The following is a 26,772-nucleotide window of genomic DNA, read 5'->3' as shown; positions in this document are numbered from 1 at the left end:
CATATTTTGCATCTTCAAAGTGGTAAGCATGTTGTGTAAATCAAATGATACAACCCCCCCCAAAAAAATCAATTTTAATTCCAGGTTGTAAGGCAACAATATAGGAAAAATGCCAATAGGGGTGAATACTTTCGCAAGCCACTGTAAGTCACTTTGGATAAGAGCATCTGCTAAATTACTAAAATGTAAAGCTTTTGTTGTGTAAACATTTGGGGTGATTTTGTTGTTTGGAATAATTATGAGAATGACGTAGTGCTCAAAAGAAAAGAACAATTTTGAATTCATACATTTTATTTGTCACATGCTTCGTAAACAACAGGTGTAGACTAACAGTGAAATGCTTACTTACGGGCCCTTCCTAACAATGCCATTAGCCAATGAAATGTACTGTTGCTGTTCCTTTTGTCCAAGTGGAAAATGCAGTGGAGAGCACTAGAGATTGTGTCATCTGTGGATCTGTTGGGACTGTATGCAAATTGGAGTGGGTACAGGTCGTCTGGGATGATGGCGTTGATGTGATCCATGACCAGGCTTTCAAAGCATTTTAGGCTACAGATGTGAGTATTACAGGATTATAGTCATTTAGACAGGTTACCTTGGCATTATTGAGCACAGGGAATTTGAATTGAGACTTGAATAATTGTTTTTGAAACATATTCTGGTTATTTGTCCTAATTTGTTTTTAACTCTACTTATAAGGAAAGTTAGAAGCCTAAAAACAAGTTTAAATATAGGTGTACTGTGTTCATGTCTCACGCCTTGGTTTTTATGTTCTGCGGGATGAAACTAGTTGCTTTAAAATGTGTTTTATTTGTATGTAAAAACCTGGGCTGGACTGGGAAGTTTCACTTGAGCAACCCTCTAAGTCGTAATTACAAGTGGGAAACCTCTTATACCTTTTCAACCAAAACATGACAACAAATCCAATTTTGACAATTACAAACTTATCAATTTGGATAATGTAGCTAGTTTTACTGTACTGTCAATGTTAAGCAAAACTAGATAACTTTTATGAGCAACGTTAGCTATCAAACAAGCTAGCAAAAATCTTAATGGTTAAAGAATTGGTCTGACTTCAAATGCACTTGAACACAATCATGTCAGACTTACGACTTCCCACGTGCATATGAATGTCCCATCATTCAAATGTTTCATAGGTTACGCATGATCATTATAACAGACAATTTATAGACAGTCCATAATGTAAGACTTTAATTCATATTCAACACATGGTTGGATTTCCAACAGTTCATATTTTTAATGTCCTTATTTATAAACACTTTCTCAAAAATATTGTTTTCTAGACCACTGCTCAGGCCAGGAGATCCATCCTGTGTTTGCGCTGGTGCCACTTCAGATGGTTTAGTTGTTTGAAGCTGAGTCCACACACAGCGCAGCAGTACGGTCTCTCCCCAGTGTGGGTGCGCTGGTGCACCTTCAAATTGTCTGCCCGAGCAAAGCTCTTGTCACACATAGTGCAGCGGTGGGGTTTCTCCTGCGTGTGAACGCGCCGGTGCAGCTTGAGGTTCCAGAGCCGACTGAACTTGTTCCCACAGATGGAGCAGCAGTAGGGCTTGTCTGTCGTCTGAATGCACTTGTGCCTCTTCAGGTCGGAGAAGGAGGTGAAGCCCTTGGAGCAGTGGCTGCAGAGGTGGAGTCCCTCTGCCTGGTGGACCCGCTGGTGGACCTTGAGGTTGCAGGCCTGGGTGAAGGTCTTACCACACTTGGTGCAGGAGTATGGAGGCCCAGATCCTGACCCTGAGACTCTACCAGTTTTGTGTGTCTGCTTGTGGGCCTCAAGGGAGCCAGAGTCTGAGAATGTCATGGTGCATTGATTGCAGGTGTGACGCTTCCCCCCTCCTCCCATTACTCCTCCTTCTGTTACCTGCTCTTGTGAACGATCTCTGAGGTTTAGAGAGTGTCCAAAGTTGTCAGGGGAACCATACAGGCTTTCTGTGTTGTTGTTGTGGGCTGAGCTTCCAGAGTGGATTGAGGTTAGCCCCCTGTGGCCGGCTCTGCTACCTGACTCTGGGACACCGTGTTCAGGGTACAAGACACTGGAGTCCTGCAGGTAACCCTCCTCGTTGATCAACAGGCAGTTCCGGACACACACCTCTGGGTGGGGGGGTGGCGTTGGCGACGCCACCTGCTCCCTCCGGCTCCGATGGGGGCCAGGCATGTGGGAGCGATGGTGATGGTCTCCCCCCTCAGACCCCCCCAGGTCCACCTGGTAGTGACCCACAGCTCCGTAGCTCAGCGCACCCAGATGAGACGGAGAACCAGGAAGCCTATCCAGCCCTTCCACGTCTAGACGATGGCCTCCTCCACCACCAGCACCGCCGTAACCAGATTTCTCAAAGCCACCCCCCAGATCCTCCATGCTGTAACGAGGTTGGAAGAGAGGTTGGCTGGGGTCCCCTGGGTTTCCCTCTGGGCCTGGTGGTTCAGGCCCCTGGTCTAGACCGGATCCCCAGTCAGCCTGGCACTGCTGCATCTCCTGCTCACTGAAACTCTTACTGGGCCCCGAGGCGTCTGAACCATCGGCACCTGAAAACACAGGGGACATGAGGCATTAGAAGCATTCATATTTAAGACATTAGAACTAGTAGAAACAGTAGTAGAGTAACTGTAATGTCAAATGTGTACTTACAGCTTCAAGTTGACTTTACATGTGTAATAATGAATACATTTGGAATGACACAGCATATTATCAGTTACTCTTCTTACCATTCTCTTAAACCTAAAGGTAGGCAATGTTATGTTTGTCTATGTTATGTTTGTTGTAAACAACTCACCGTCCAGGCAGACACCCCATCTCTCCTGTAGCTCAGTGTTGTGGAGAGGCTCCTCTTTCAGCAGGCTGTCCAGCTTCTGACCTCTGACCTCTGTGGACTAGAAGAGCAAATGATTCTGACTAAATGATGGATAAACTGACAGTGATTGAATAGAGCTGACATGATGGTTCTCTATTCAGAACTCTCCTCAGGGACCCCCAGACATCTCACAACTTTGTCATAGCCCTGAACTAGCATACCTGATTAGAGTAGTGAAAGGCTTGATGATTCGTTGACAAGTTGAATCAAGTGAGCTAGTTTTGGAACAGTTCAAATATGAGGAGAGGTTTGACAAAGGTCGCCCAATTATTCCTGACAGACTATCTGTTCTAATATGTTTTCTGAAATATATTTCTACCTGAATGTCCTGTAACACTGCACCCTCCACCCTTCACAGGTGTTTAGTCACCTAGATACCTCAGAGGTTATCCTAAGGCTGGTGGCCCCAGCCTCCAGATCATGGAAGGCTGTTTCCCTGGCCACGCCCCCACAGCTGCTCCACTCCTCCCCTGGTACCTTCTCCTGCTTCAGGCCACACCCCCTCTCCGCACCTTGCCACAGGTAAACAAAGAGAACATTTTATTTACGTAAAAGGAAAGGCGAGAGCAACATTGTGGATGCTGTGGAGTCTTTTTTGCATTAATGCAGATGAAGGAAAGGAGGCCTCTTATTGAGATACCACTAACTCCTTTCTTAAACCAATACTGCCTGATCACCAAAGTATGAAAAGTACAGATTACATCAGTCACACTTTAGAGTGAATCCTCCATATTGTTTTTAGATGTGGCTCTCCTCACCTGTCTGTGAGTTTCCAGAGCTTCCACTTTCCTCATCAGCTCTCCCACAGTCTGCACACTTCCCCCTCTGGCCTCCCTCTCTGTCCCTCTCCCTTCCTCTGTTCTCCGACCGCTGTAGCCTCTTCTTCAGCGACTCGACCTGCTCACGGCTTCGGGACACCTCCTCCAGGAAGCCGTCCTCCACCAGCCTGGTGATCTCATATATGGCTGACTTTAGGACCGTCTCCATGACTCCCGAGAGCTGGGTCTGGAAGGTGAGGACGAGGTTCTCCGACATACTGCTTGCGTGTGTGTCTTTTTCACAGATCAATTCACAGTGGGATCTGCACCAAACATCTGTGCTTGTGGGAGCAAGTCAGGACTGTGTGTGTGATCCTAAAGTGAATCTCTTCAGAAAGCCCTGTTATTCAGAATAAGTGGGTAGAAATATGCCATGTCTATTACTGACACATCGCGTATCTGTTTCTCTGTCCAACAAGAGTGACAGCTCCTCCAGCTAGCTAGCAACCAAGTGGCGAAGACAGTCCAGCGTAAAAGAGTGCAACAAAGGTTCAATAAGACGATCAAATTGCAAGGTTCACAACGTAACAGTTGTCTGGGGTCGTATCCAGCTTGCTAAAGAAAAATAGCTAGCTAGCTAACATGCTACTACCAGCCGTGTTGTTAGTCAATAAAGGGATATTTTGCACCATTAGGTATTATTGATTCAAATCGTTATTACCAAAAGGTTGAAATCACTTGCTGAGCATGGGGGTTGAACGTTTTTTCCAGATAATATACGGTGGGCGGGATGAATCGCTTCCGTGTTGATTTCCTGTAGATTTCCTGTAAATAATTTAAACGATAAATAGCCTACTAATCAGTATTCAGATTTTATAATAATAGCAATATTATATTTTGAACATTATTTACAGTAAACGTAAGAACAAACAAAGTTTTTCTTCAAATAAATGTCGTCTATTCTCTCCAGTAAGGAGCGTTCCAATGTAGAGTGTCCCACTACCCGATTCGTAGGTTTGTTTCCGGAAGTCGTGTTGTTTTGTGGATGCTTTTTGTGTTGACTCTGTAGCTAGTTAGCTAACTACCATAACCTTGTTTTCTCTAAATACCTCTGGTATTTATATTTATTCGAATAGCTTCATATACAGTAAATGCTACAACTTAAATCTCGAAATTATAAAAAATGTTATCAGGACCGTCATGGAGAGAGACAACTTCCAACAGTAGCTAGCTTGCTAACGTAAGCTAGATAGCTTCCTAGCCTTTTGCTAGACTGGATCGTAACACTGACTCACCTGAACAAAAGTAGCTAAACGTTACCAACTCTTAACTGTAGCTAGCTACACATAGACAGTTTGCTATGATGTCTGAAGCCATCGTAACCTTCCAGTCTCAGCTCTCCGGAGTCATGGAGACGGTATTCAAGGCTGCTATGTACGAGATCACCAGGCTGGTGGAGGATAGCTTCCTCAAGGAGGTGTCCCGGAGCCGGCAGCAGGTCGAGTCACTCAAGAAGCGGCTGCAGTTGTCGGAGAACAGGCGTACGGATGGGGACAGAGAGCTCGGCCGTACGGGGAAGTGTGCGGACTGTGGGAGAGCTGACGAGGAAGCCGAGGAGAGAAGCTCTGGAACCTCACAGACAGGTGACGAGAGAGAGAAATCTGAAGACAGTATACAGTGCTTTCAGAAAATATTCTTACCCCTTGATAAGTTTTCCACATTTTGCTGTGTTAAGTTCATATTTTTCTCACCCATCTACACACAATACTCCATCATGACAAAGTGAAAACATGTTTTTTTTAAATGGTTGCAAATACAGGTTATTAGGTTATTGTCCTGATAAAAAGAGAATTAATCTTCCAGTGTCTGGTGGAAAGCAGACTGAACCACGTTTTCCTCAAGGATTATGCATGTGCTTAGCTCCGTTTAGTTTTTATCCTGAAAAACTCCCCAGTCCTGAACAATTACAAGTATACCCATAGCATGATGCCACTACCCTTGAAAATATGGAGAGTGGTACTCAGTAATATGTTTTGGGCAAATCCAATACAACACTTTATATTCAGGACAAAAAGTGAATTGCTTTGCCAAATTTTTTCAAGTGTTACTTTAGTTCCTTGTTGCAAACAGGATGCATGGTTTGGATTATTTTTGTTCTGTACAGTGCCTTGTTGCAAACAGGATGCATGTTGTGGAATATTTTTATTCTGTACAGGCTTGCTTCCTTTTCACTCTTGTCAATGAGGTTCGTATTGTGGAGTAACTCCAATGTTCTTGGTCCATCCTCAGTTTTCTCCTATCACAGCCATTAAACTCTGTAACTGTTTTAAATTCACTATCGGCCTCATGGTGAATTCCCTGAGTGGTTTCCTTCCTCTCAGGCAACTGAGTTAGGAAGAACGCCTGTATCTTTGGGTGTGTTGTGGAAATTACCACTAAGGACCCCAACGTCAAGCTTAAATAAATGTGTTTATTCAGGCCAGCGGAGAGATTACAGACAAACAGCACTTTCTGATGAGGTATTTCCCCCTCAGTATGTTTATACTATCACTTCTTGTTACACAAAGATAGCCAAATACATTGTTTCTCAGCAAAGGGTTTTCTCCCAGAGACCGCCTGCTCAGGAAGAAAACACCTGGCAACCACAGTCTGGGTATTCAGCCAATAATTCCACTCCCGCTGACCTGACCTTGTGAGAGTGTTAGCAGTTGATGTTATTCTTCAATAACACTAACTCCAAAGCAAATCTGGGGGAGAAAAGTAGATTTATTTGAGAAGGACAAATCATAGATGTTATGCTGGGTGATAGATGTTCAGTCTCCCCTGTCCTTAGCTTTTCTCCACAGAACAAAGAAACATGATGCCACTTATAACCCCCCCACCCTAGCCTGGGGTTGACCAATCAGAAGTCCTTGCAGTACAACTGGGCCAATGGCCAAATAACAAGTATCCTGCTCCAGACTCAATGTACAGACCAATGAAAACATGGCACACGTAGCTCTGAGTTCAGGTCTGACATTCAACACATTCTAAACAGCTGTTGAACTGACAACCAACTATTTGACAATTCCCCATTGACAATTAAGTCTAGTCCTCTCGTCCTCTCCCCTGCGTTGTGTATTTATCTTAAAAATATTCTTATAAGAGCGAACCTCAAATACCCTGTCTGTCTATGCAGCAGGTAAAACATGTATGATAAGTGTGAGAGACTGTAAGCAGAAAGAGACAGTCAAATTCCACTACAGGTGTATTGTTACACCATCCAAAGTTTAATTAATTACTTCACCATGCTGAAAGGGATATTCAATGTCTGCTTTCTTTATTTTCCCATCTATCAATAGGTGCTTTTCTTTGTGAGGCATTGGAAAACCTCCCTGGTCTTTGTGGTTGAATCTGTGTTTGAAATTCACTGCTCGACCGAGGGACCTTACAGATTATTTTAAGTGTTGGGTACAGAGAGGAGGTAGTCATTAAAAAAAGATTGTTAACACTATTATTGCACACAGAGCGAGTCCATGCAACTTATTATGTGACTTGTTAAGCACATGTTTACTCCAGAACTTATTTAGGCTTGCCATAACAAAGGGGTTGAATACTTATTGACTCAAGACATTTCAGCTTTTCATTTTGTAATAATTTGTAAACATTTAGAAAAACAATTTCATTTTGACATGATGGGTTATTGACAAAAACAAAATCTATATTTAGTCCATTTTAAATGTAGGCTGCAACACCACAAAACGTGGAAAAAGTCAACGGGTGTGAATGCTTTCTGAAGGCACTGTATACAGTAATATATTGGTTATTGAACTACAGTAAGTTAAGTGGATTTACACCCGATAACAGATTTACGGTAATGGAAATACATCATCGGTCGCTGATGTGTACTACACAGAAATGCATAATTATGGATATGATTGTCATTCTCTTCATGGTGATGTATCCTGAATAGGTACGCAAAGGTAGAAATATGCAATATCATCCATTGCATATAGACTACCGTTCAAAAGTTTGGGGTCACTTAGAAATGTCCTTGTTTTTGAAAGAAAAGCAAGTTTTAGTCCATTAAAATAACATCAAGTTGATCAAAAATACAGTGTAGACATCGTTAATGTTGTAAATGACTATTGTAGCTGGAAACGGCAGATTTTTAATGGAATATCTACATAGATGTACAGAGGCCCATTATCAGCAACCATCACTCCTGTGTTCCAATGGCACGTTGTGTTAGCTACTCAACTAGTACAAAGAAGGCCAGTTTTATTGCTTCTTTAATTAGAACAACAGTTTTCAGCTCTGCTAACATAATTGCAAAAGGGTTTTCTAATGATCAATTAGTCTTTTAAAATGATAAACTTGGATTAGGTAACACAACGTGCCATTGGAACACAGGAGTGATGGTTGCTGATAATTGGCCTCTGTACGCCTATGTATTCCATAAAAAAACTGCCGTTTCCAGCTACAGTAGTCATTTACAACATTACCAATGATCATACTGTATTTCTGATCAATTTGATATTATTTTAATGGACCAAAAATGATATTTTCTTTAAAAAACAAGGACTTTTCTAAGTGACCTCTAACTTTTGAACGGTAGTGTATTATTCTAATGAGCTCCGCCCCCAAACAAAACCAAATTTGATTGGTCCGGAATGGCCCAAATCTGAACCAATCATAGACGTCTATGTTTCACAGGTTTTGACATCATTACACCACGGTAGAGTACAGTACAGAGAGAGAGAGCTCAGTACAGTAAAGTATCATGTTTTTTATTTAACTAGGTAAGACGGTTAAGAAAAAAAATCGTATTTACAATGATGGCCTACCAGAAGGCAAAAGGTCTTCTGTGGGGACAGTGGCTGGGATAAAAAATAAAAAAAATATATAGGTCAAAACACACGACAAGAGAGAAACCATAACACTACATAAAGAGAGACCTAAGACAACAACATAGCATGGCAGCAACACATGACAACACAGCATAGTCGCAACACAACATGACAACAACATGGCAGCAGCACAACATGGTAGCAGCACAAAACATGGTACACACATTATTGGGCACAGACAACAGCACAAAGGGCAAGAAGGTAGAGACAATAATACATCACGTGAAGCAGCCACAACTGTCAGTAAGAGTGTCCATGATTGAGTTTTTGAATTAAGATTTTGAGATAAAACGGTCCAGTTTGAGTGTTTGTTGCAGCTCGTTTCAGTTGCTAGCTGCAGTGAACTGAAAAGAGATGTGTGTGCTTTGGGGACCTTTAACAGAATGTGACTGGCAGAACAGGTGTTGTATGTGGAGGATGAGGGCTGCAGTAGGTATCTCAGACAGGGGGGAGTGAGGCCTAAGAGGGTTTTATAAATAAGCATCAACCAGTGGGTCTTGCGACGGGTATACAGAGATGACCAGTTTACAGAGGAGTATAGAGTGCAGTGATGTGTCCTGTAAGGAGTATTGGTGGCAAATCTGATGGCCAAATTGTAAAGAACATCTAGCCACTCGAAAGCACCCTTACCTGCCGATCTATAAATTACGTCTCCGTAATCTACCATGGGTAGGGTGGTTATCTGAATCAGGGTTAGTTTAAACTGCAAAACCCTTACGCACCACTGCACTTTGTATACCAGGGTTGGCTGGCCTTCTCTAGTCACTCATAGGCTCAGTCACTGGTATACTTTTATTTACAAAGCCATTTTGGGTTTACTACCTTTTTATTGTTCAGAAATGTGGTGGGTACTCTCTTCGTTCGTTGGACCTTATCCTGCTAACTGTTCCAAATGTCCAAACTGAATTTGGTAAAAGGGCTTTTATGTACTCTGCGCAATCGTCTTGGTACGCCTTACAAAATACTTTTAAACTGGAAGAACTTGTCCCGATTGGTGTTTTTAAATCACAGATGAAGGATTTTGAGGCTGATTTTGTTATACTCTTGTGAATTCAATGGTTTTTACTAGATTACTTGTAGTTTTTCATGTTCTCTGTCTGTAATTTTTGTAATGACTTGGTGCTGCCTATCTTGTCCAGGACGCTCTTGAAAAAGAGATTTTAAATCTCAAATCAAATAAATAAAAGTTTGGCAGCTGTGATGAAAGAGGAGCGGTTATGATAGAGGAATCCAAGTCTAGATTTAACCTTTGCTTGCAGGTTTGATATGTGCTGAGAGAAGGACAGTGTACTGTCTAGCCATACTCCCAATTACTTGTATGAGGTGACTACCTCAAGCTCTAAACCCTCAGAGGTCGTAGTAACACCTGTGGGAAGAGGGGCATTCTTCTTGCCAAACCACATGACCTTTCTTTTGGAAGTGTTCAGAACAAGGTTATGGGTACAGAAAGCTTGTTGGATACTAAGAAAGCTTTGTTGTAGAGCATGTAACACAAAATCCAGGGAGGGGCCGACTGAGTTAAAGACTATCATCTGCATATAAATGGATGAGAGAGCTTCCTACTGCTTGAGATATGTTGTTGATGTAAATTGAGAAGAGTGTGGGGCATAGAATTGAGCCTTTGGGTACTCCCTTGGTGACAGGCAGTGGATGAGACTGCAGATTTTCTGACTTTATACACTGCACTTTTTGAGAGAGGTAGTTAGCGCACCAGGACAAAGACCCCTCCGAGACACCAATACTCAATAGCCAGCCCAAAGGAATGGTCTACCGTATTAAAAGCTTTGGCCAAGTCAATAAAAATATCTTGGACGGGCAAGAAGGCATGGCAGAGTCAAATAGGAATCCTGACTTAATGAAGTGGGGATTAAAGAGCTCAGCCATGTGCTCCTTGTCAGTAACAACCAAATCATCAACATTAAGGGACATGGGCAGCTGTGAGGAGGGGGGTTTATTCCCCAGGTCTTTAATTTGCCAGAATTTATTGGGATTAGACCCACAGAGAGTGAACTGCTCCTTAAAGTAACTAACTTTGGCCTTACTGATAGCCCGAGTGCACTTATTTCTAACTTGCCTGAACGAGAGCCAGTCAGCCTGAGTATGCGTGTGCTGAGCGATTTGCCAAATGGAATTCTTGAGGTGGAATAACTCTGCCAGATCACAGTCGGACCAGGGACTGAACCTGTTTTTAATTCTCATATTCTTTATGGGCACGTATTTGTTAACGGTACCACTGGAAAAGATAAAAAAAAGAAGGTCCAAGCGTCTTCGACAGAGGGGATCAAGCTGATTCTACACCAAATTACAGAGGCCAGATCATGAAGGAAGGCTTGCTCATTCAAGTTTTTTAGCAAGCGTCTATGACAAGTCAGGACAGGTCGTTTCACCGAGCAGTCATTACGAACACAGGCTGTAAAACGGTGATCACTAGGGTCATTACAGAAAAAAAAACAGACGGATACCTATCAGGATTATTTGTAAGGATAACATCAAGGAGAGTAGCATTTCTGGGTGTTTCGAGTCATACCTTGTGGGATTGGTAATAATCTGATAAATATTTAGGGAGTCCCATTGCTTTAGGACTTGGTCAGGTGGTTTAAGCATGTCCTAGTTTAGGTCACCTAGCAGGACAAATACAGACTTAGTGTAAGGGGCAAGGAGAGAGCTTAGGGCATTTAGGGTACAGGCCGGTGCTGATGGTGGTCGATAACACCGAGCAACAGTCAACAAAGAGCTATTTGAAAGTTTTTAATGCGTAAAACCAGCAAATCAAATTGTTTGGGGACAGACTTGGTGGAGACAAATGAGCACGTTCCTTGGTAAAGATTGCCACTCCACCACCCTTGGAAAATATGTCTTGCTGAAAAAGGTTATTACCAGAAAGGTTAACATCAGTGTTCAAAACATTATTTCTTAACCACGTCTCAGTAATGACCAACACATCTGGATTGGAGCTGTGAACCCACACTTTCAATTGATAAATTGTAGGTAATAAGCTTCTAGTGTTAACATGCAGAAAACCCAGACTTTTACGAGAGCAGAAATCAATGAAGCAGATATCAGAATTGGGGCTAGCAACAGTAGATGGGTGAGGGTGTACTGTACATGCACATTTCCAGATATAATCAGCAGTAATACAATCAGGGCACGGCAGAGGACAGGGAGAGCTCTTCAGTGTTGATTTCATAACATTTGAATTTGCATTAGATGGCAACAAGATCAAATTGTACAGCAATTTCATCAGGTAACATGAATACAAAGCTGGTGAGAGGTGGTTAGAATAGTACAGTAAATTTAGTACAGTAAGTTAGAATAGGATGGGAGGCCAAGAGTCCGTGTAACCAATAGAGAGTCAGAGTCCCGAGTGTGGGAACAAACAGACTGTCTCACGGTTGGGTAAACAAGCAAGTTCATAGTCAACAAAGCACGCAGGAGTCATGAGGCAAATAGCACAAAGCACAGGTGATAAATATAACAACTTGGGACCAGCCCCCAAAACGACCCCTGTGGACGTTAAAATCAAGGCCAGGGCGGAGGACAGTAACAGGAGATCCTATGAGCTGAACATAACAGTATGCCAGTAGAAGGGAGGACAGTAGCAGGAGATCCTATGAGCTGAACATAACAGTATGCCAGTAGAAGGGAGGACAGTAGCAGGAGATCCTATGAGATGAACATAACAGTATGCCAGTAGAAGGGAGGACAGTAGCAGGAGATCCTATGAGCTGAACATAACAGTATGCCAGTAGAAGGGAGGACAGACAATGATTTCCCAATGTAGCCAATTCAATTGGAGTATCAGTAATTCTGATACTGATTTGGTAACAGAATAACACGTTTTAATCACTTAATAATTCAGAAACAAATTGATATCAGTAAAAATACAAACTAATTGGTAGGTATACCATTACTTGTAACTTCTGTGAACTTTCATTATCCTCCCACATGAGGGAGAGAAATTAGAAAATATATTAAACATGTGTATGTTTTTGGTTAAGGAATTACAAGGCAAAGTCTCTTAAACTTACAGAAGGCAAATCATTTCTCCAAAACTAAACATGTGTTTATTACTTGACAGGGGTCTTTATTTCAACATGATTGTGTTCTGATGTATTTCTGATACCGTAAGACTTTTTCCTGCTAGATGTTTTTTAAGACCCCTTTTCTGTCTTTTTGACTCGAAATCAAAGCCTTTATACTCAGGCCTCGTTTTTTAAATAGAAAATGGTTGAGAAGTATCTAGGCTTTCATTTCCCCCAAATGGAGACTTTTAACTTTGAGTTGACATGCTCCTATGAACTTTACATGTTGGTGCTCATGGGTACTTTTACATGGACATGGCCATATGGAGGAATCACTCTGAAGATGGGCTGCTGTAATGTGTACCTTTTATACTTTGGTGATCACTGACCAGACAGTATTGGTTTAAGAAAGGAGTCAGTCATGGGTGGTGGTGGCATCTTAATAAGATGTTTCCTTTCCTTCATCTGATGTGAGGTGACTCCATTATCCACAATGTTACTTTCCTTTTACTCCAAATGAAACGTTCTCTTTGTTTACCTGTGGCCAGGTGTGGAGAGGGGGCGTGGCCTGAAGCAGGAGAAGGTACCAGGGGAGGAGTGGAGCAGCTGTGGGGGCGTGGCCAGGGAAACAACCTTCAATGATCTGGAGGAGGCAGAGGCCACCAGCCCTAGGAGAATCTCTGAGGTAGGTAGGGGACGGACTAAACACATGGAGGCTGAGGCCACCAGCCCTAGGAGAATCTCTGAGGTAGGTAGGGGACTGACTAAACACATGGAGGCTGAGGCCACCAGCCCTAGGAGAATCTCTGAGGTAGGTAGGGGACTTACTAAACACATAGAGGCTGAGGCCACCAGCCCTAGGAGAATCTCTGAGGTAGGTAGGGGACTGACTAAACACATGGAGGCTGAGGCCACCAGCCCTAGGAGAATCTCTGAGGTAGGTAGGGGACGGACTAAACACATGGAGGCTGAGGCCACCAGCCCTAGGAGAATCTCTGAGGTAGGTAGGGGACTGACTAAACACATGGAGGCCACCAGCTCTAGGAGAATCTCTGAGGTAGGTAGGGGACTGACTAAACACATGGAGGCTGAGCCACCAGCTCTAGGAGAACCTCTTGTATCTAGGGGACTAAACACCTTGGAAGAGTGGAGGGTGCAGTGTTACAAAATACTCAGTTAGAAATATATTTTAAAGAACATATTAGAATTGTGAGGAAGAATTGGGCAGCCTTTTTCAAACCTCTCCTCATATTTGAACTGTTACAGAACTAAAACCCCTGATTCAACTTGTCAACGAATCATCAAGCCCTTCACTACTTGAATCAGGTATGATAGTTCAGGGCTACGACAAAGTTGTGAGATGTCTGGGGGTCCCAGAGGAGAATTCTGAATATAGAACCATCATGGCAGCTCTATTCAATCACTGTCAGTTTATCCATCATTTAGTCAGAATCATTTGCTCTTCCAGTCCACAGAGGTCGGAGGTCAGAAGCTGGACAGTCTGCTGAAAGAGGAGGCTCTCCACAACACTGAGCTACAGGAGAGATGGGAGTTCTGCCTGGATGGTGAGTCAGGAGTTTACAACAAACATAACAGACAATAGCCAACCTTTATGATGATGAGAATGATAAGGAGAGTAACTTATAGTAAGTATGCTGTGTCATTTCAAATTAATTAATTATTATACTGTACATGTAAAGTCAACTTGAAACTGTGAGTAGACATTTAACATTACAGTTACTCTACTACGGTTTCTAGTAATTCTAATGTCTTAAATATTAATGCTTCTAATGCCTCATGTCCCCTGTGTTTTCAGGGGCCGATGGTTCAGACGTCTCGGGGCCCAGTAAGAGTTTTATTCAGCAGGATCTACAGCGGTGCCAGGATGACTGGGGGTCCGCTCTAGACCAGGGGCCTGAACCACCGGGCCCCGAGGGAGAGCCAGAGGACCCCACCGACCCTCTCTACCGCCCTCGTTACAGCATGGAGGACCTTGGGGGCGCCTTTGAGAAGTCTGGTTACAGCGGTGATGGTGGTAGCGACCATCTTCTAGACATGGAAGGGCTGGATAGGCTTCCTGGTTCTCCGTCTCGTCTGGGGGCGCTGACCTACGGAGCTGTGGGTCACTACCAGGTGAACCTGGGGGGGTCTGAGGGGGGAGACCATCACCATCGCTCCCACATGCCTCGCTCCCATCAGAGCCGGAGGGAGCAGGTGGGGTCGCCAACGCCATCCCCCCACCCGGAGGTGGGAGGCCGGAACTGCCTGTTGATAAACGAGGAGGGGTACCTGCAGGACTCCAGTGTCTTGTACCCAGAACACGGGGTCCCAGAGTCAGGTAACAGAGCCGGCCACAGGGGGCTAACCTCCATCCACTCTGGAAGCTCAGCCCACAACAACAACACAGAGAGCCTGTATGGTGCTGCTGACGACTTTGGACTCTCTTTAAACCTCAGAGATCGTTCACAAGAGCAGGTAACAGGAGGAGGGGGGAGGCGTCATGCCTGCAATCAATGTACTATGACCTTCCCAGACTTTGGTTCCCTCAAGGCCCACAAGCAGACACATAAAACTGGTAGAGAGTCAGGGTCTGGGCCTCCATACTCCTGCACCCAGTGTGGTAAGACCTTCACCCAGGCCTGCAACCTCAAGGTCCACCAGCGGGTCCACCAGGCAGAGGGACTCCACCTCTGCAGCCACTGCGGCAAGGGCTTCACCTCCTTCTCCGACCTGAAGAGGCACAAGTGCAGCCAGACCACAGACAAGCCCTACTGCTGCTCCATCTGTGGGAACAAGTTCAGTCGGCTCTGGAACCTCAAGCTGCATCAGCGCATTCACACCCAGGAGAAACCCCACCGCTGCACTATGTGTGACAAGAGCTTCACACGTGCAGACATTTTGAAAGTGCACCTGCGCATCCACACCGGGGAGAGACCTTACTGCTGCGCTGTGTGTGGACTCCGCTTCAAACGACTGGACCATCTGAAGTTGCACCAGCGCAAACACAGGCCGGATCTCCTGAACTGAATAAAAAAAAGTTACATTTTTGTTCTTTAGCATATGCTTTTATCCAAAGCGACTTACTTTTAGTGCATTCAACTTAGTTGGTTCGTTATTATTTTATTTGACATTGAGGAAATTTTTTTTTTTGATCAATTGTTTATTAATAAGGACATTGAAAATATGAGCTGTTGGAAATCTAACCATGTGTTGAATAAGAATGTATGCCTTAAATGATACATTGTCTGTCATAATGACCATGCCAACCTACCAAACATTAGAATAATACTGCTTTCATGACGTCTGCAGGGGTGTAAAGTACTTAAGGAAAAATACTTTAAAGTACTACTTAAGTCGTTTTTAGGTGTATCTGTACTTTATTTATGTTTTTTACAACTTCTCCTTTTACTTCACTACATTCTTAAAGAAAATAATGTACTTTTTACTTTTTTTTAACATTTTCCCTGACACCCAAAAGTACTTGTTACATTTTGACAGGAAAATGGTCCAATTCACGCACTTATCAAGAGAACATCCTTGGTCATCCCTACTGCCTCTGATCTGACGGACTCACTAAACACAAATGCTTTGTTTGTAAATTCATGGCAGAGTGTTGTAGTGTGCCCCTAACCCTAACCCTAACCCTAGCCCCTGGCTATCCATAAAAAATAAAATAAAAATTAATTGTGCTGTCTGGTTTGCAAAATATAAGGAATTTTAAATTATTCATACTTTCACTTTTGATACTTAATTACATTTGAGCAATTCCATTTACTTTTAATACTTAAGTATATTTAAAACCAAATACTCTCAGACTTTTACTCAAATAGTATTTTACTGGGTGACTTTCAGTTTTACTTGAGTCATTTTATATTAAGGTATCTTTACTTTACCTCAAGTATGACTTTGGAGTACTTTTTCCACCACTGCAAGTCGGAAACTGGGAACCTCAGAGTTCAAATTAAGTTATTTGCATAGAGCTTCCAATTGGTTGATTTGGATACTTTCCAAGTGGGAAACTTGGGTATCATCTTTCTACAACGATTTCCAAGTTGTACATTTTTTGAGTTTGTTAGTTCCGACATGTCATGAATGCAGCATATGCCTCATGTATTCTGTTCATCAAGCTTGCTTTCTACCACAGCCCCTACCCATACTGTAACCATGCATTTTCTTCCTGTACATAATACTTTAACTGAATGAATTGAACCTGAATTGCCGTAATTGTCTTTTATGTACAATAAATATTTTGCTCCCCATGTAGTCTGTGTATATAGCATTCCTTAAAGACAGTGCTACTGACGTTTGAGGACTACTAAGTATTTTTTAAGCCTCCCACTTTGGGCTGGATGTGTCAATCTGTAGTTCATACATGCAAAATCTATGATCGGAATTACTGTCTAACCTCAATTAGCCACGAAATCCCTAGTTTGAAAGTGACTGTTTTTCTGGAAGCTGTGCTGGGCCATTTTCCCTAACATTCAACATTCAACACATGCATAAGCCATATAGCAATTCGAGTTTAGCCAATGAGCTTCAGTCCCCCTGCCATTCGAGTGACAGCTAGCAAGATGCACACACAGCAAAGCGAGAGATCAATGACATGGTGACAAATCTGCACATATGTGATGTAGTACGCAATTATCGTATCCACTTTTGGCTCGTGAGGGCTACTTTCAGAACTTCTTGGAAAAGTGTACAAAGTACCGGATATTTTTATTTTATTTTTAAAAATATTTTATTTCACCTTTATTTAACCAGGTAGGCTAGTTGAGAACAAGTTCTCATTTGCAACTGGGACCTGGCCAAGATAAAGCATAGCAGTGTGAACAGACAACACAGAGTTACACATGGAGTAAACAATTAACAAGTCAATAACACAGTAGAAAAAAGAGTCTATATACATTGTGTGCAAAAGGCATGAGGAGGTAGGCGAATAATTACAATTTTGCAAATTAACACTGGAGTGATAAATGATCAGATGGTCATGTACAGGTAGAGATATTGGTGTGCAAAAGAGCAGAAAAGTAAATAAATATAAACAGTATGGGGATGAGGTAGGTAAAATTGTGTGGGTTATTTCCCGATAGACTATGTACAGTTGCAGCGATCGGTTAGCTGCTCAGATAGCAGATGTTTGAAGTTGGTGAGGGAGATAAAAGTGTCCAACTTCAGCGATTTTTGCAATCCCTTTAATTCCATTGGTAAATATGTTTTTAACTAATTGTATAGCTTACAACTATATTTTCATCATAGATAGACGAAGTGGAGTAATTATCGAAGTAATTCTCTACCCCGCAAATATGTATAATTTGTCGCAAAAAGGTTTCACTTGTTCTATTAACGCGTTTCATAAAACGTTCCCTTACCATGTGGACGTTGATCACGCAGGGCCACCGTACAGCAGAAGGGTGACGTGCGATTGAAAACAATCGAATTTCCGGAATCCATCGTTGATTAGCATGTTTTTTTCGTTTTCTTCAATTTAAACAAAAATCTGGAGACAACTACCCCATGTTCATGAAGTGCTGTCAGCCTTTTGGTAATAACGTTTTTAATCAATAGTACTGTATGTTACAAAATATTCCATTATTGACTTGTAACAAGGCTTGTACCAGTATCATGTTAGCTAGCTAGCTATTTGTTTTAGCAAGCCTGATGCGACCCCATTTTTGTCTGATACCTTGTTTGTTACCTAGTCGAATTTTGCGATGTGACCGTTTTATTGAACCTATGTTGCACTCTTCTGCGCTGGACGGTCTTCGCCACTTGGTTGTTAGCGAGCTGGAGGAGCTGTCACTCTTATTGGTCAGAGAAACAGATACGCGATGTGATAGACATGGCATATTTCTACCCACTTATTCTGAATAACAGGGCTTTCTGAAGAGATTCACTTTAGGATCACACACACACACAGTCCTGACTTGCTCCTGGTGCAGATCCCACTGTGAATTGATCTGTGAAAAAGACACACAAGCAGTATGTCGAAGAACCTCGTCCTCACCTTCCAGACCCAGCTCTCGGGAGTCATGGAGACGGTCCTAAAGTCAGCCATGTATGAGATCACCAGACTGGTGGAGGATGGCTTCCTGGAGGAGGTAAGACGTGGTCAACAGGAAGTGACACGGAGCCACCAGGAAGTGGAGTCTCTGCGGATCTTGCTGCAGCGGGCAGAGAGTCAGCTGAAGGATGTCAGTCAGAGGGCCAGGTGTGTAGACTGTGGCAGGACAGATGTCTACAACGAGGAAACAGACGACAGACCTCCAGGAATACAGGACAGTAAGTGGGGGCTTCCTTTGAGTAACAAAATACTTTTAGGTATAACCAAGGGGTAAATGGTGAATGTGTAGGTATTGCAACTGTTTCCAAAATGGGTTGTTTCTCCCTATGACCGTTTCTAAATAGCTATGCTCATCTACCACTGTTCTTTCCCAGCCTAAGGTTGGTTCCCACAACCACAATATAACCAATTAGCCTATACTTTTCGAGACATACTTTGAGTTCAGGGGGTGTATGTTATGTTGTTGTCTCATTAGTAGTGCTTTCATGAGTTGCACACCGTAGCAAAACGTTTTGCACCTGTCTCCCTAGGTCTGCTTCTGCTTAGCGGGTGTGACCTGAAGCTGGAGGAGGAGCCAGAGGTCAGGTGGAGAAGCTGTGGACAGGAAACAGTGGAGTCATCACAGGTAGCAGCTAAACCAACTCCTCCCACTCCTCCAGCTCCCAGTCCTTCGCTGGTAGGCAGTGTTAAGGAGGAGGACATGGAGCCGTGGAGAATCAAGGTGGCCATACAGCCGTCTGCAGCTCACACCTACACAGAGGAGCAGCGGGACTCAGACACACTCGTTCAGAGTACAGGGGACTCTATTGGGTTTCCCTCTGCGGACCCAGAGGTCCAACAGGTCACCCAGACACCCAGACTAGCAGTGCCATCTCAGAACCAGAGCAGAGGACCCAGTAATGACGGTGACAGAACGAGGAGTAGAGCCTCACCGGTGTGGATAGGCCATAGAATATTAGACACGGATACTGACGTTCACAGACAAGCTCAGTCGAACCTACGACTGGTAAGAGAGCCTCTGTCGTCCTCTGAATCGGCAGAGGCGAAGCAGCTAGCTAGAGATTTCGCTCCCCCAACCAATCCCAGCACAGCGGGGGCCTCTGTCTCCTCCTCCTCATCGGGCTGTCATGTCTTCAGCTCTCTAAACTACAGGATTCCTTCCAAATATAAGCCCAGCGCTCAAACCCTGCCGCGCATGAGAGTATACAGGGATGCTGCCAAGCGGGGCGGCTACCCAATGTACAACAGGGGGACCGCCCAGGGAGGGCTCACCTCCTCCCAAACACCAACCCAACAAGGGAACCACCAGCATCACCACCCTGGGAGGCTGGCCCTCCGCTGCCCAGTGTGTAGTAAGGTCTTCCCCCATCCCAGTAGCCTTAAGGCCCACCAGCAGACCCACACGGGGGAGAGGCCATTCATCTGCGCCCTGTGTGGCCGGAGCTTCACTAAGTTAAGCAACCTGAAGGCCCACCGGCGTGTTCACACTGGGGAGAGACCCTACAGCTGCTCGGACTGCGGCAAACGCTTCACACAGAAGTGCAACCTTAAGAGGCACCAGAGGATTCACATGGAGAATGATATATGATGTGGGCGGGGAGGAGTGTGTGGGTGTGGGGAGGAGTGTGTGGGTGTGGGGAGGAGTGGGTCGGTGTGGGGAGGAGTGGGTCGGTGTGGGGCGGAGTGAGTGGGGAGGAGTGTGGAGCGGAGTGGGTGTGGGGAGGAGTGTGGGGAGGAGTGTGGAGCGGAGTGGGTGTGGGGAGGAGTGTGGGGCGGAGTGGGTGGGGAGGAGTGTGCTCCAGGGGTGTTGGTTGTTCATTTGACCCATGTTATTGCATAAATAGTATATAGTTTGTTATACCCTTATATCAATGCTGTTGATATGAAGTTAGACATGATGTAGGATAGATAAGCTGTCTTTTCCCCATGGTATTGTCTACAGTTTTTATAATAATGTATAGTCATTTACATTTCTATAAGTGAATTGAAGTTTCTCTAGACCTTGTTCTCAGATGAATGTTCTACCATAGATGGCTAGTGTGGTAGCTAATCAACGCTTGTCTTTTAAAATCTGAGCACATGACAATGCTCTGTCCATGTTCTTCTGAGTGTCCCACATCAAATGTAGGCCTATACAACATGTCATGGAATATGTATACCCTAGAAAATGTAACATAAAACAATACCTCGGTCAATGAACAATGGCTGCTGAGTGAATAAGGTCAATATTGTTTGTGAATGGAGATTGTTTTTGTATGAACTAAGTGGATAAAAAAATATATATATCTTTATGAACAAAGATTTTTATGAGAACATACAGCATGGTTGCATTGTGAAATCAAAATCAAAGCTGTGCACTGTTCCCATTGGAAGTATAACATACAAGGGATGGATACAATAGTTTTATTTTAGAAGTAAATGGGGTGACTGAAGAAATAGTTTTGGTCTAAACTAGATACAGGCCTAGGATTTGTTTGTGGTTTTTAAATCCAAATTAAAGCAGTCAAGCGTGTTATTTTGTGTCTGATTTCTGTCATTTATTTGATTCAGTACTGTGTCGGGTATATTATCTTCCCTGGTGTAGTTATGCTGGTACTACTTTTTCTACTTTTCTGGTCAAAAGTAGGGGATAGGGTGATATTTCACTGACCAGGACCCATAGGGCTCTGGTCAAAAGTAGTGCACTATATAGGTGATAGGGCACAATTTTGGACTCACAAAAACACACAAACAGGCATTTAAAGAGACTACTACATCTGGTCCTGCTAACAGACCACTCTGGGACAATGCTGATTGTGTGGTTTGTGTCCACAGTATTACGTTAAAGGTAGGCTCTTTTATTACTACTGGTAAATATAACAGTGTTAATACGTTTTCAGTTGTGATGAGAAATGTGCAGTGTAATGTATATCTCTTGGGAAAATAATGTATGCGTTCCAAAGCTTAGATGCTGCTAACGCTTGACAGATCTTAAAACGCCTGGAAAGGTATTTGTAGTATCAGCTCACCACATCATACGGTATGTTACAGCAATTTGTCAGTCGACGACACATTCGATGACGTGGCATGCAACTATTGGTTGTTGCGTCGCCTCGCTTTAGATGTGGAACAGGACCTAACATTTCTACTTCACTGTATATATAGATATCCTATGAAATTACTAGATGGGCTCTGTCATGATACTGCAAAGTTCCATACGGGGGGCCAAATGGCAGCCATCTTGGTCAGGGAGAAATCAAAAACTAGTTGAATTGAAATGAATGGCAGTAGAGGCATACAGTAGGTGATGCATTTCCTGCTTTTACTTCAGCAAGAAAATAAAAGTAAGGCATATCAGAAGTTGTGTAATGCAATTATAGTCAATTATTATTGCAATATAATTATACATGCATTTAATACAGGTTTAATACCAATTTTATGAATAAATAGCCTCCCAAATATATGTAAACAGACCATACATGTATCAGATTTAGTTTTCTTGGAAAGCTGTGAGTGCTATTATATGATACAATATCAGTACTTGTTGCATTTACAACTTGTCTAAGTACTATCATCAACTGATTTCAGCCAGCATATTGCTGTGGATTGACTGCGTTGTTTGAACGGAATGTTGGCATGTTGGCAGTTAATTTGAAAAATGTATTGAATCATTCCTGTAAAACTGGCTAGCTAGCTGTCCTGTAGGTTTTCATTGTACTTTACTAAAGTAGTACACCTGATTCTATTACTTAGCTGGTTGATAAACTGAACCAGTTTAGTTACAACTGGGGTTGAAACAAAAACCTACATGAAGGAATAGCTCTCCTGGAACAGGGTTGGCCAGCCCTGGCATAGATAAATAAAGGAGAATAACCATTACTCATATTGACCACTAGAAGCTGCTATAAAACCGAAAATCAACTTTATTGTGACAATATCACAAGCATAATATGGCATGACAAGTTTAAGGTGTGTGTGTGTTGTTGTTTGAGAGTAGACAATGTTGTAATGGTATTGTTAAGAAAAAAACACCTCACAAATCCATTCCAATTTCAAGTCACACCTAAAGTAATTCCATGCGTGTAGAGGAATATTTTGTACACCTCCATACATCATAGCACAGTCCTTCTCTCCAGTGGCAGAATCAGGTTCTGACCACCACCAGAACCTACAGGGTAAACACCAGTCATACAGTTAGACTCTATGGTAAAAAACATCATCCTGAAAAATATCAATGTTTTCAACTTTAATCGTTCAGAGCCTTTGTATAAGAGTAGTTGTATATATTACGCTTTGGTCAGTGGTGTGCCATCCACCCATTTCCAGGTTCCCTGTGACCCTCTGTCCGTCAGACCAATCCAGATCCATCGATCAAATGTAGTGAGAAATACCTTTGTTGAGAAAGATATACAGTACCAGTCAAACGTTTGGACACACTTACTCATTCAAGGGTTTTTCTTTATGTTTACTATTTTCTACATTATATAATAATAGTGAAGACATCAAAACTATGAAATAACACATATGGAATCATGTAGTAACCAAAAAAGTGTTAAAAAGTAACCACCCTTTGCCTTTTTTTGTCCATTAAAATAACATCATATTGATCAGAAATACAGGGTGGACATTGTTAATGTAAATTACTATTGGAATCGGCAGATTTTTAATGGAATATCTGCATAGGCGTACAGAGGCCCAGAGCAACCATCACTCCTATGTTCCAATGGCACATTGTGCTAGCTAATCCAAGTTTATCATTTTAAAAGGCTAACTGATCATTAGAAAACCCTTTTGCAATTATGTTAGCACAGCTGAAAAATATTGTTCTGATTAAAGCAATAAAACTGGCCTTCTTTAGACTAGTTGAGTATCTGGAGCATCAGCATTTGTGGGTTCGATTACAGGCTCAAAATGGCCAGAAACAAAACGCTTTCTTCTGAAACTCGCCAGTCTATTCTTGTTCTGAGAAATTAAGGCTGATCCATGCGAGAAATTGCCAAGAAACTGTAGATCTCGTACAACGTTGTGTACTACTCCCTTCACAGAAGAGCGCAAACTGTCTCTAACCAGAATAAAAAGAGGAGTGGGAGGCCCAGGTCCACAACTGAGCAAGAGGACAAGTACAGTGGCTTGCGAAAGTATTCACCCCCTGGCATTTTTCCTATTTTGTTGCCTTACAACCTGGAATTAAAATAGATTTTTGGGGGGTTTGTATCATTTAATTTACATGACATTCCTACCTCTTTGAAGATGCAAAATATTTTTTATTGTGAAACAAATGAGAAATAAGACATAAAAACAGAAAACTTGAGCATGCACAACCATTTCAACCCCCCCATCCCCTCCAAGGTCAATACTTTGTAGAGCCACCTCTATCTATCTCTTAACATTTTTAATTGCTTTATTGGCATGACATAACAATGTACATATTGCCAAAGCTTACGTTGGAAATGGAATGATTCATTGACTATATTAACATCAATGACAATCAGTAGCAAAAATAACCAATGGTGGGGGGATGAGGTTGTATTTAAAAATAGAAATCAGTAAGAAAAGAAACATACATACAATGGACAATAGCGTTAACAGTAACAACACAATGGCATAGAAGACAAGCGCAGGTTGGTTGATCTCATGGCAGGCAGCAATGTTGTGCCCTGCCAACCCACAGTTCTCTGTATTCCCCCCAACAGGATGGGAAGCTTCTTGTCATCTGAGGTCTTGAAAGACTTCAATTTTGATTTCAAAGTGATTTAATAACTGTCACGACTTCCACCAAAGTCGTTTCCTCTCCTTGTTCGGACGACGATCGGCGTCACCGGTCTTCTAGCCATCGCTGATCCACTTTTCATTTGTTTTGTCTTGTTTTCCTACACACCTGGTTTCCATTTCCCTCATTAAGTGTTGTGCCACCCCCCTGTCCTTGTGTGGAATTTGGAATTGTTTGTTTGTAAGTGCTCGTGCACTATGTTACTGGTGCATGTCGGGTTTTGTACACATGTAGGTTCTTTTTTTATTGCCGTTGGTTTTGAAATGAAACTGCTCCAGCTGTTACCTATTTCTGCTCTCCTGCGTCTGACTTCACTGCCACCAGTTCCCTAACCCTTACAACAACATATGTTGTCCCTCGAATACACTCTCTCTCACCTGTTCATCTTCGCTGTTTACGATCACCAGGTCTGCTCCTCTGTTCAGACAGTCCTGTCTGGCATAATCCCAGGTGTTCACCTCAGTAGAGATGTAGTAACAGCTGCAGCCAAACCTCTGCCATCCTTCGGTACAGGTTTTCGCTGTTAACTGAACTTTAACAACACATTGCATTGCAATACAATCAATCAATTTCAGAACCTATACATCTAGTTATCTTTATTATGTTAGAAATATTATTATTTAAGCCGAGGCTACGAATACAGGGTTTTCGCCCTTGCCCCTGTCCTACCCTTTAAAGATTATTTCTCAAACGTTAATGATCCGAATCACGCTCTGCGCATATGTTGTACACACACGTGTGTTTCACTTTCCTCACCCTCTTCTGAACCATCAACCAATTTGATCATATGATGATGTAGCCTATAATTTGCCTCTAATTTCTGATCAGTTGAGATTTGAACGAACTTTCCCAAAATGTATGACGTTCTAAATATATATTTGAAGGCTACATCATTCTGTCTGTTGTTGTGGATATTGCCACAGCTAGCACAAACAGGACGCAGTCTTCAGATTGCACTGGGGCAAAACAAGTAGCGTTTTGTGTGAGATGTAAGCATTATAGTTATGCTGACATATAGCCAGCAGTCTGCCTTCTGTTCAGCCAATGCTTACAATGATGATGATGATGAAAGAAAAACATTACAATCGCTATTGAATGCCTGTCTGTTTCTTGTATGTTTGATATACTGTGTAAACCACACAAAAATTGCCTAAATAGCTGCATATTATTCCCGTCCTGAAAAAAATGAAATTGCTAGACAAACTGTTTGTGTCATACTTATGTTTGCAATGGCCTACTGTTCCAACAGACAAAGACCTACGTTTGTTCAAGCTGTTATGTGTACAAGAGGCAGTGGAGTCACGGAGCAGCAATTGAACGCAGGTAGGCTAGTGGATCCCGCATGCGCAGAATTCTCCGTATTTTTTAGCAACAGCAAATTGGGTTCTAGAAAATCCAGAACTGCAGTCACTCCATATTATTTATCGATGTTTATTACACAGGAAAATATGATTATTTTTACATGTTTTAAACTAACAGATCTGTTGTTGAACATATTAGCAGCATATCCAGAGACCAAAAAGGTGAACAGAAAAACACAGTTATTTACAAAGGTGAAATCACAATGAATTTAATCAATATTCTACAAAGAAAATAAATATCAACTCATTGACCAGAAAGCAAATTCTTAAGATTGTCTTTGACAGTCTATAGGTTGGCAATGTGAACGTGATCTAAAAACAAATGAAGCAATGGTTGCTTTCTAAACCATTTCATACTTGTTACCTAGAAATAAATGATAAGCACACAATTGTACTTGTCAAACTTACAGGAGACTGACAAGCCAATGATCCCAGCCAGTAGGAGAACACACAGCAGCCCCAGACACACTGCAGCAACTAGGAAGGGTCTCTTCCCTGAGCTATCAGAACCTGACCAGAGAAGGACTTTATATTAACTACAGTAATATGAACTGTCTGAATATAATATAAGGGATACAATGATGGAACGTACGTGTGTGCGTGTGTGCGTGTGTGTGCGTGTGCATGCGCACCCCCCTTACCTGAGTTGCCAGGTTGTGGTGTGCTTCTTGGGGTCACTTCATCCCCAGTCTGGTAGTAAGTAGACATATCTGGAGTTTCACACATGGACTCTTCAAAGACATAGTTATGGTTGTCAACTCCAAACGGTTCCCTCGAAAACATCTTCATTGGTATAAACAATGTCCCTGGACATCTCCACGGTTACCACTGTCTCTGTAAGCTGTTTGTGACGATGGACAGGGAACTATCATACCAGGAAGATCCATAGAGGGAAAATGGAAAACAAAGGTTAGCTGTTGACATAATAATATCGTACGTAACAAGCAAACTCAGGGCGTTTCCAGAACTCCTTTAACAAACAGATTCTTGTTGGATGGGACAGAGTCAATGAAGACGTCAAGTGGACACATGGTCGTGGGAACAGACCAGACACGGAAT

The 26,772-nt window shown here is 42.6% G+C and overlaps 4 protein-coding genes across 7 annotated transcripts; 2 read left to right on the top strand and 2 right to left on the bottom strand.

Annotated features, from left to right (window-relative positions):
* Nucleotides 1-273: 273 nt before the first annotated feature.
* On the bottom strand, nt 274-5,258 carry LOC110497231 (uncharacterized). Its single transcript, XM_021573232.3, has 4 exons — nt 3,632-5,258; nt 3,252-3,385; nt 2,796-2,892; nt 274-2,547 (listed from the first exon to the last, which is right to left on the bottom strand). The coding sequence occupies exons 1-4, from the start codon at nt 3,906-3,908 to the stop codon at nt 1,313-1,315; spliced, it is 1,743 nt and encodes a 580-aa protein (XP_021428907.3). The 5' UTR covers nt 3,909-5,258; the 3' UTR covers nt 274-1,312.
* LOC110497229 (uncharacterized) lies at nt 4,630-16,801 on the top strand. Of its 4 annotated transcripts, none has more exons than XM_090187977.1 (4): nt 4,630-5,274; nt 13,091-13,227; nt 14,011-14,107; nt 14,359-16,801. In XM_090187977.1, the coding sequence occupies exons 1-4, from the start codon at nt 4,992-4,994 to the stop codon at nt 15,567-15,569; spliced, it is 1,728 nt and encodes a 575-aa protein (XP_090044103.1). In that variant the 5' UTR covers nt 4,630-4,991; the 3' UTR covers nt 15,570-16,801. The 4 variants fall into 4 exon arrangements, with proteins under 4 accessions (XP_090044103.1, XP_090044102.1, XP_090044100.1 ...); XM_090187976.1 differs by having other exon boundaries at nt 13,091-13,542; XM_090187974.1 differs by having other exon boundaries at nt 13,091-13,599.
* LOC110497242 (uncharacterized) lies at nt 16,799-21,118 on the top strand. Its single transcript, XM_036934076.2, has 2 exons — nt 16,799-18,821; nt 19,134-21,118. Exons 1-2 carry the CDS (start codon nt 18,524-18,526, stop codon nt 20,189-20,191), a joined length of 1,356 nt encoding a protein of 451 aa, XP_036789971.1. The 5' UTR covers nt 16,799-18,523; the 3' UTR covers nt 20,192-21,118.
* Nucleotides 21,119-22,489: 1,371 nt separating this feature from the next.
* LOC110497253 (C-type lectin domain family 4 member E-like) lies at nt 22,490-26,590 on the bottom strand. The gene is made up of 5 exons (XM_021573262.3): nt 26,355-26,590; nt 26,122-26,223; nt 24,730-24,884; nt 22,873-22,973; nt 22,490-22,750 (listed from the first exon to the last, which is right to left on the bottom strand). The coding sequence occupies exons 1-5, from the start codon at nt 26,500-26,502 to the stop codon at nt 22,600-22,602; spliced, it is 657 nt and encodes a 218-aa protein (XP_021428937.3). The 5' UTR covers nt 26,503-26,590; the 3' UTR covers nt 22,490-22,599.
* Nucleotides 26,591-26,772: the final 182 nt, after the last annotated feature.

This window comes from Oncorhynchus mykiss, chromosome 10 (genome assembly GCF_057628025.1).
Source record: "Oncorhynchus mykiss isolate SJ-2025 chromosome 10, ASM5762802v1, whole genome shotgun sequence".
NCBI classification, from domain to species: domain Eukaryota; kingdom Metazoa; phylum Chordata; class Actinopteri; order Salmoniformes; family Salmonidae; genus Oncorhynchus; species Oncorhynchus mykiss.
The sequence above is the reverse complement of the archived record's forward strand: the minus strand, read 5'-3'. Positions and strand labels throughout refer to the sequence as shown.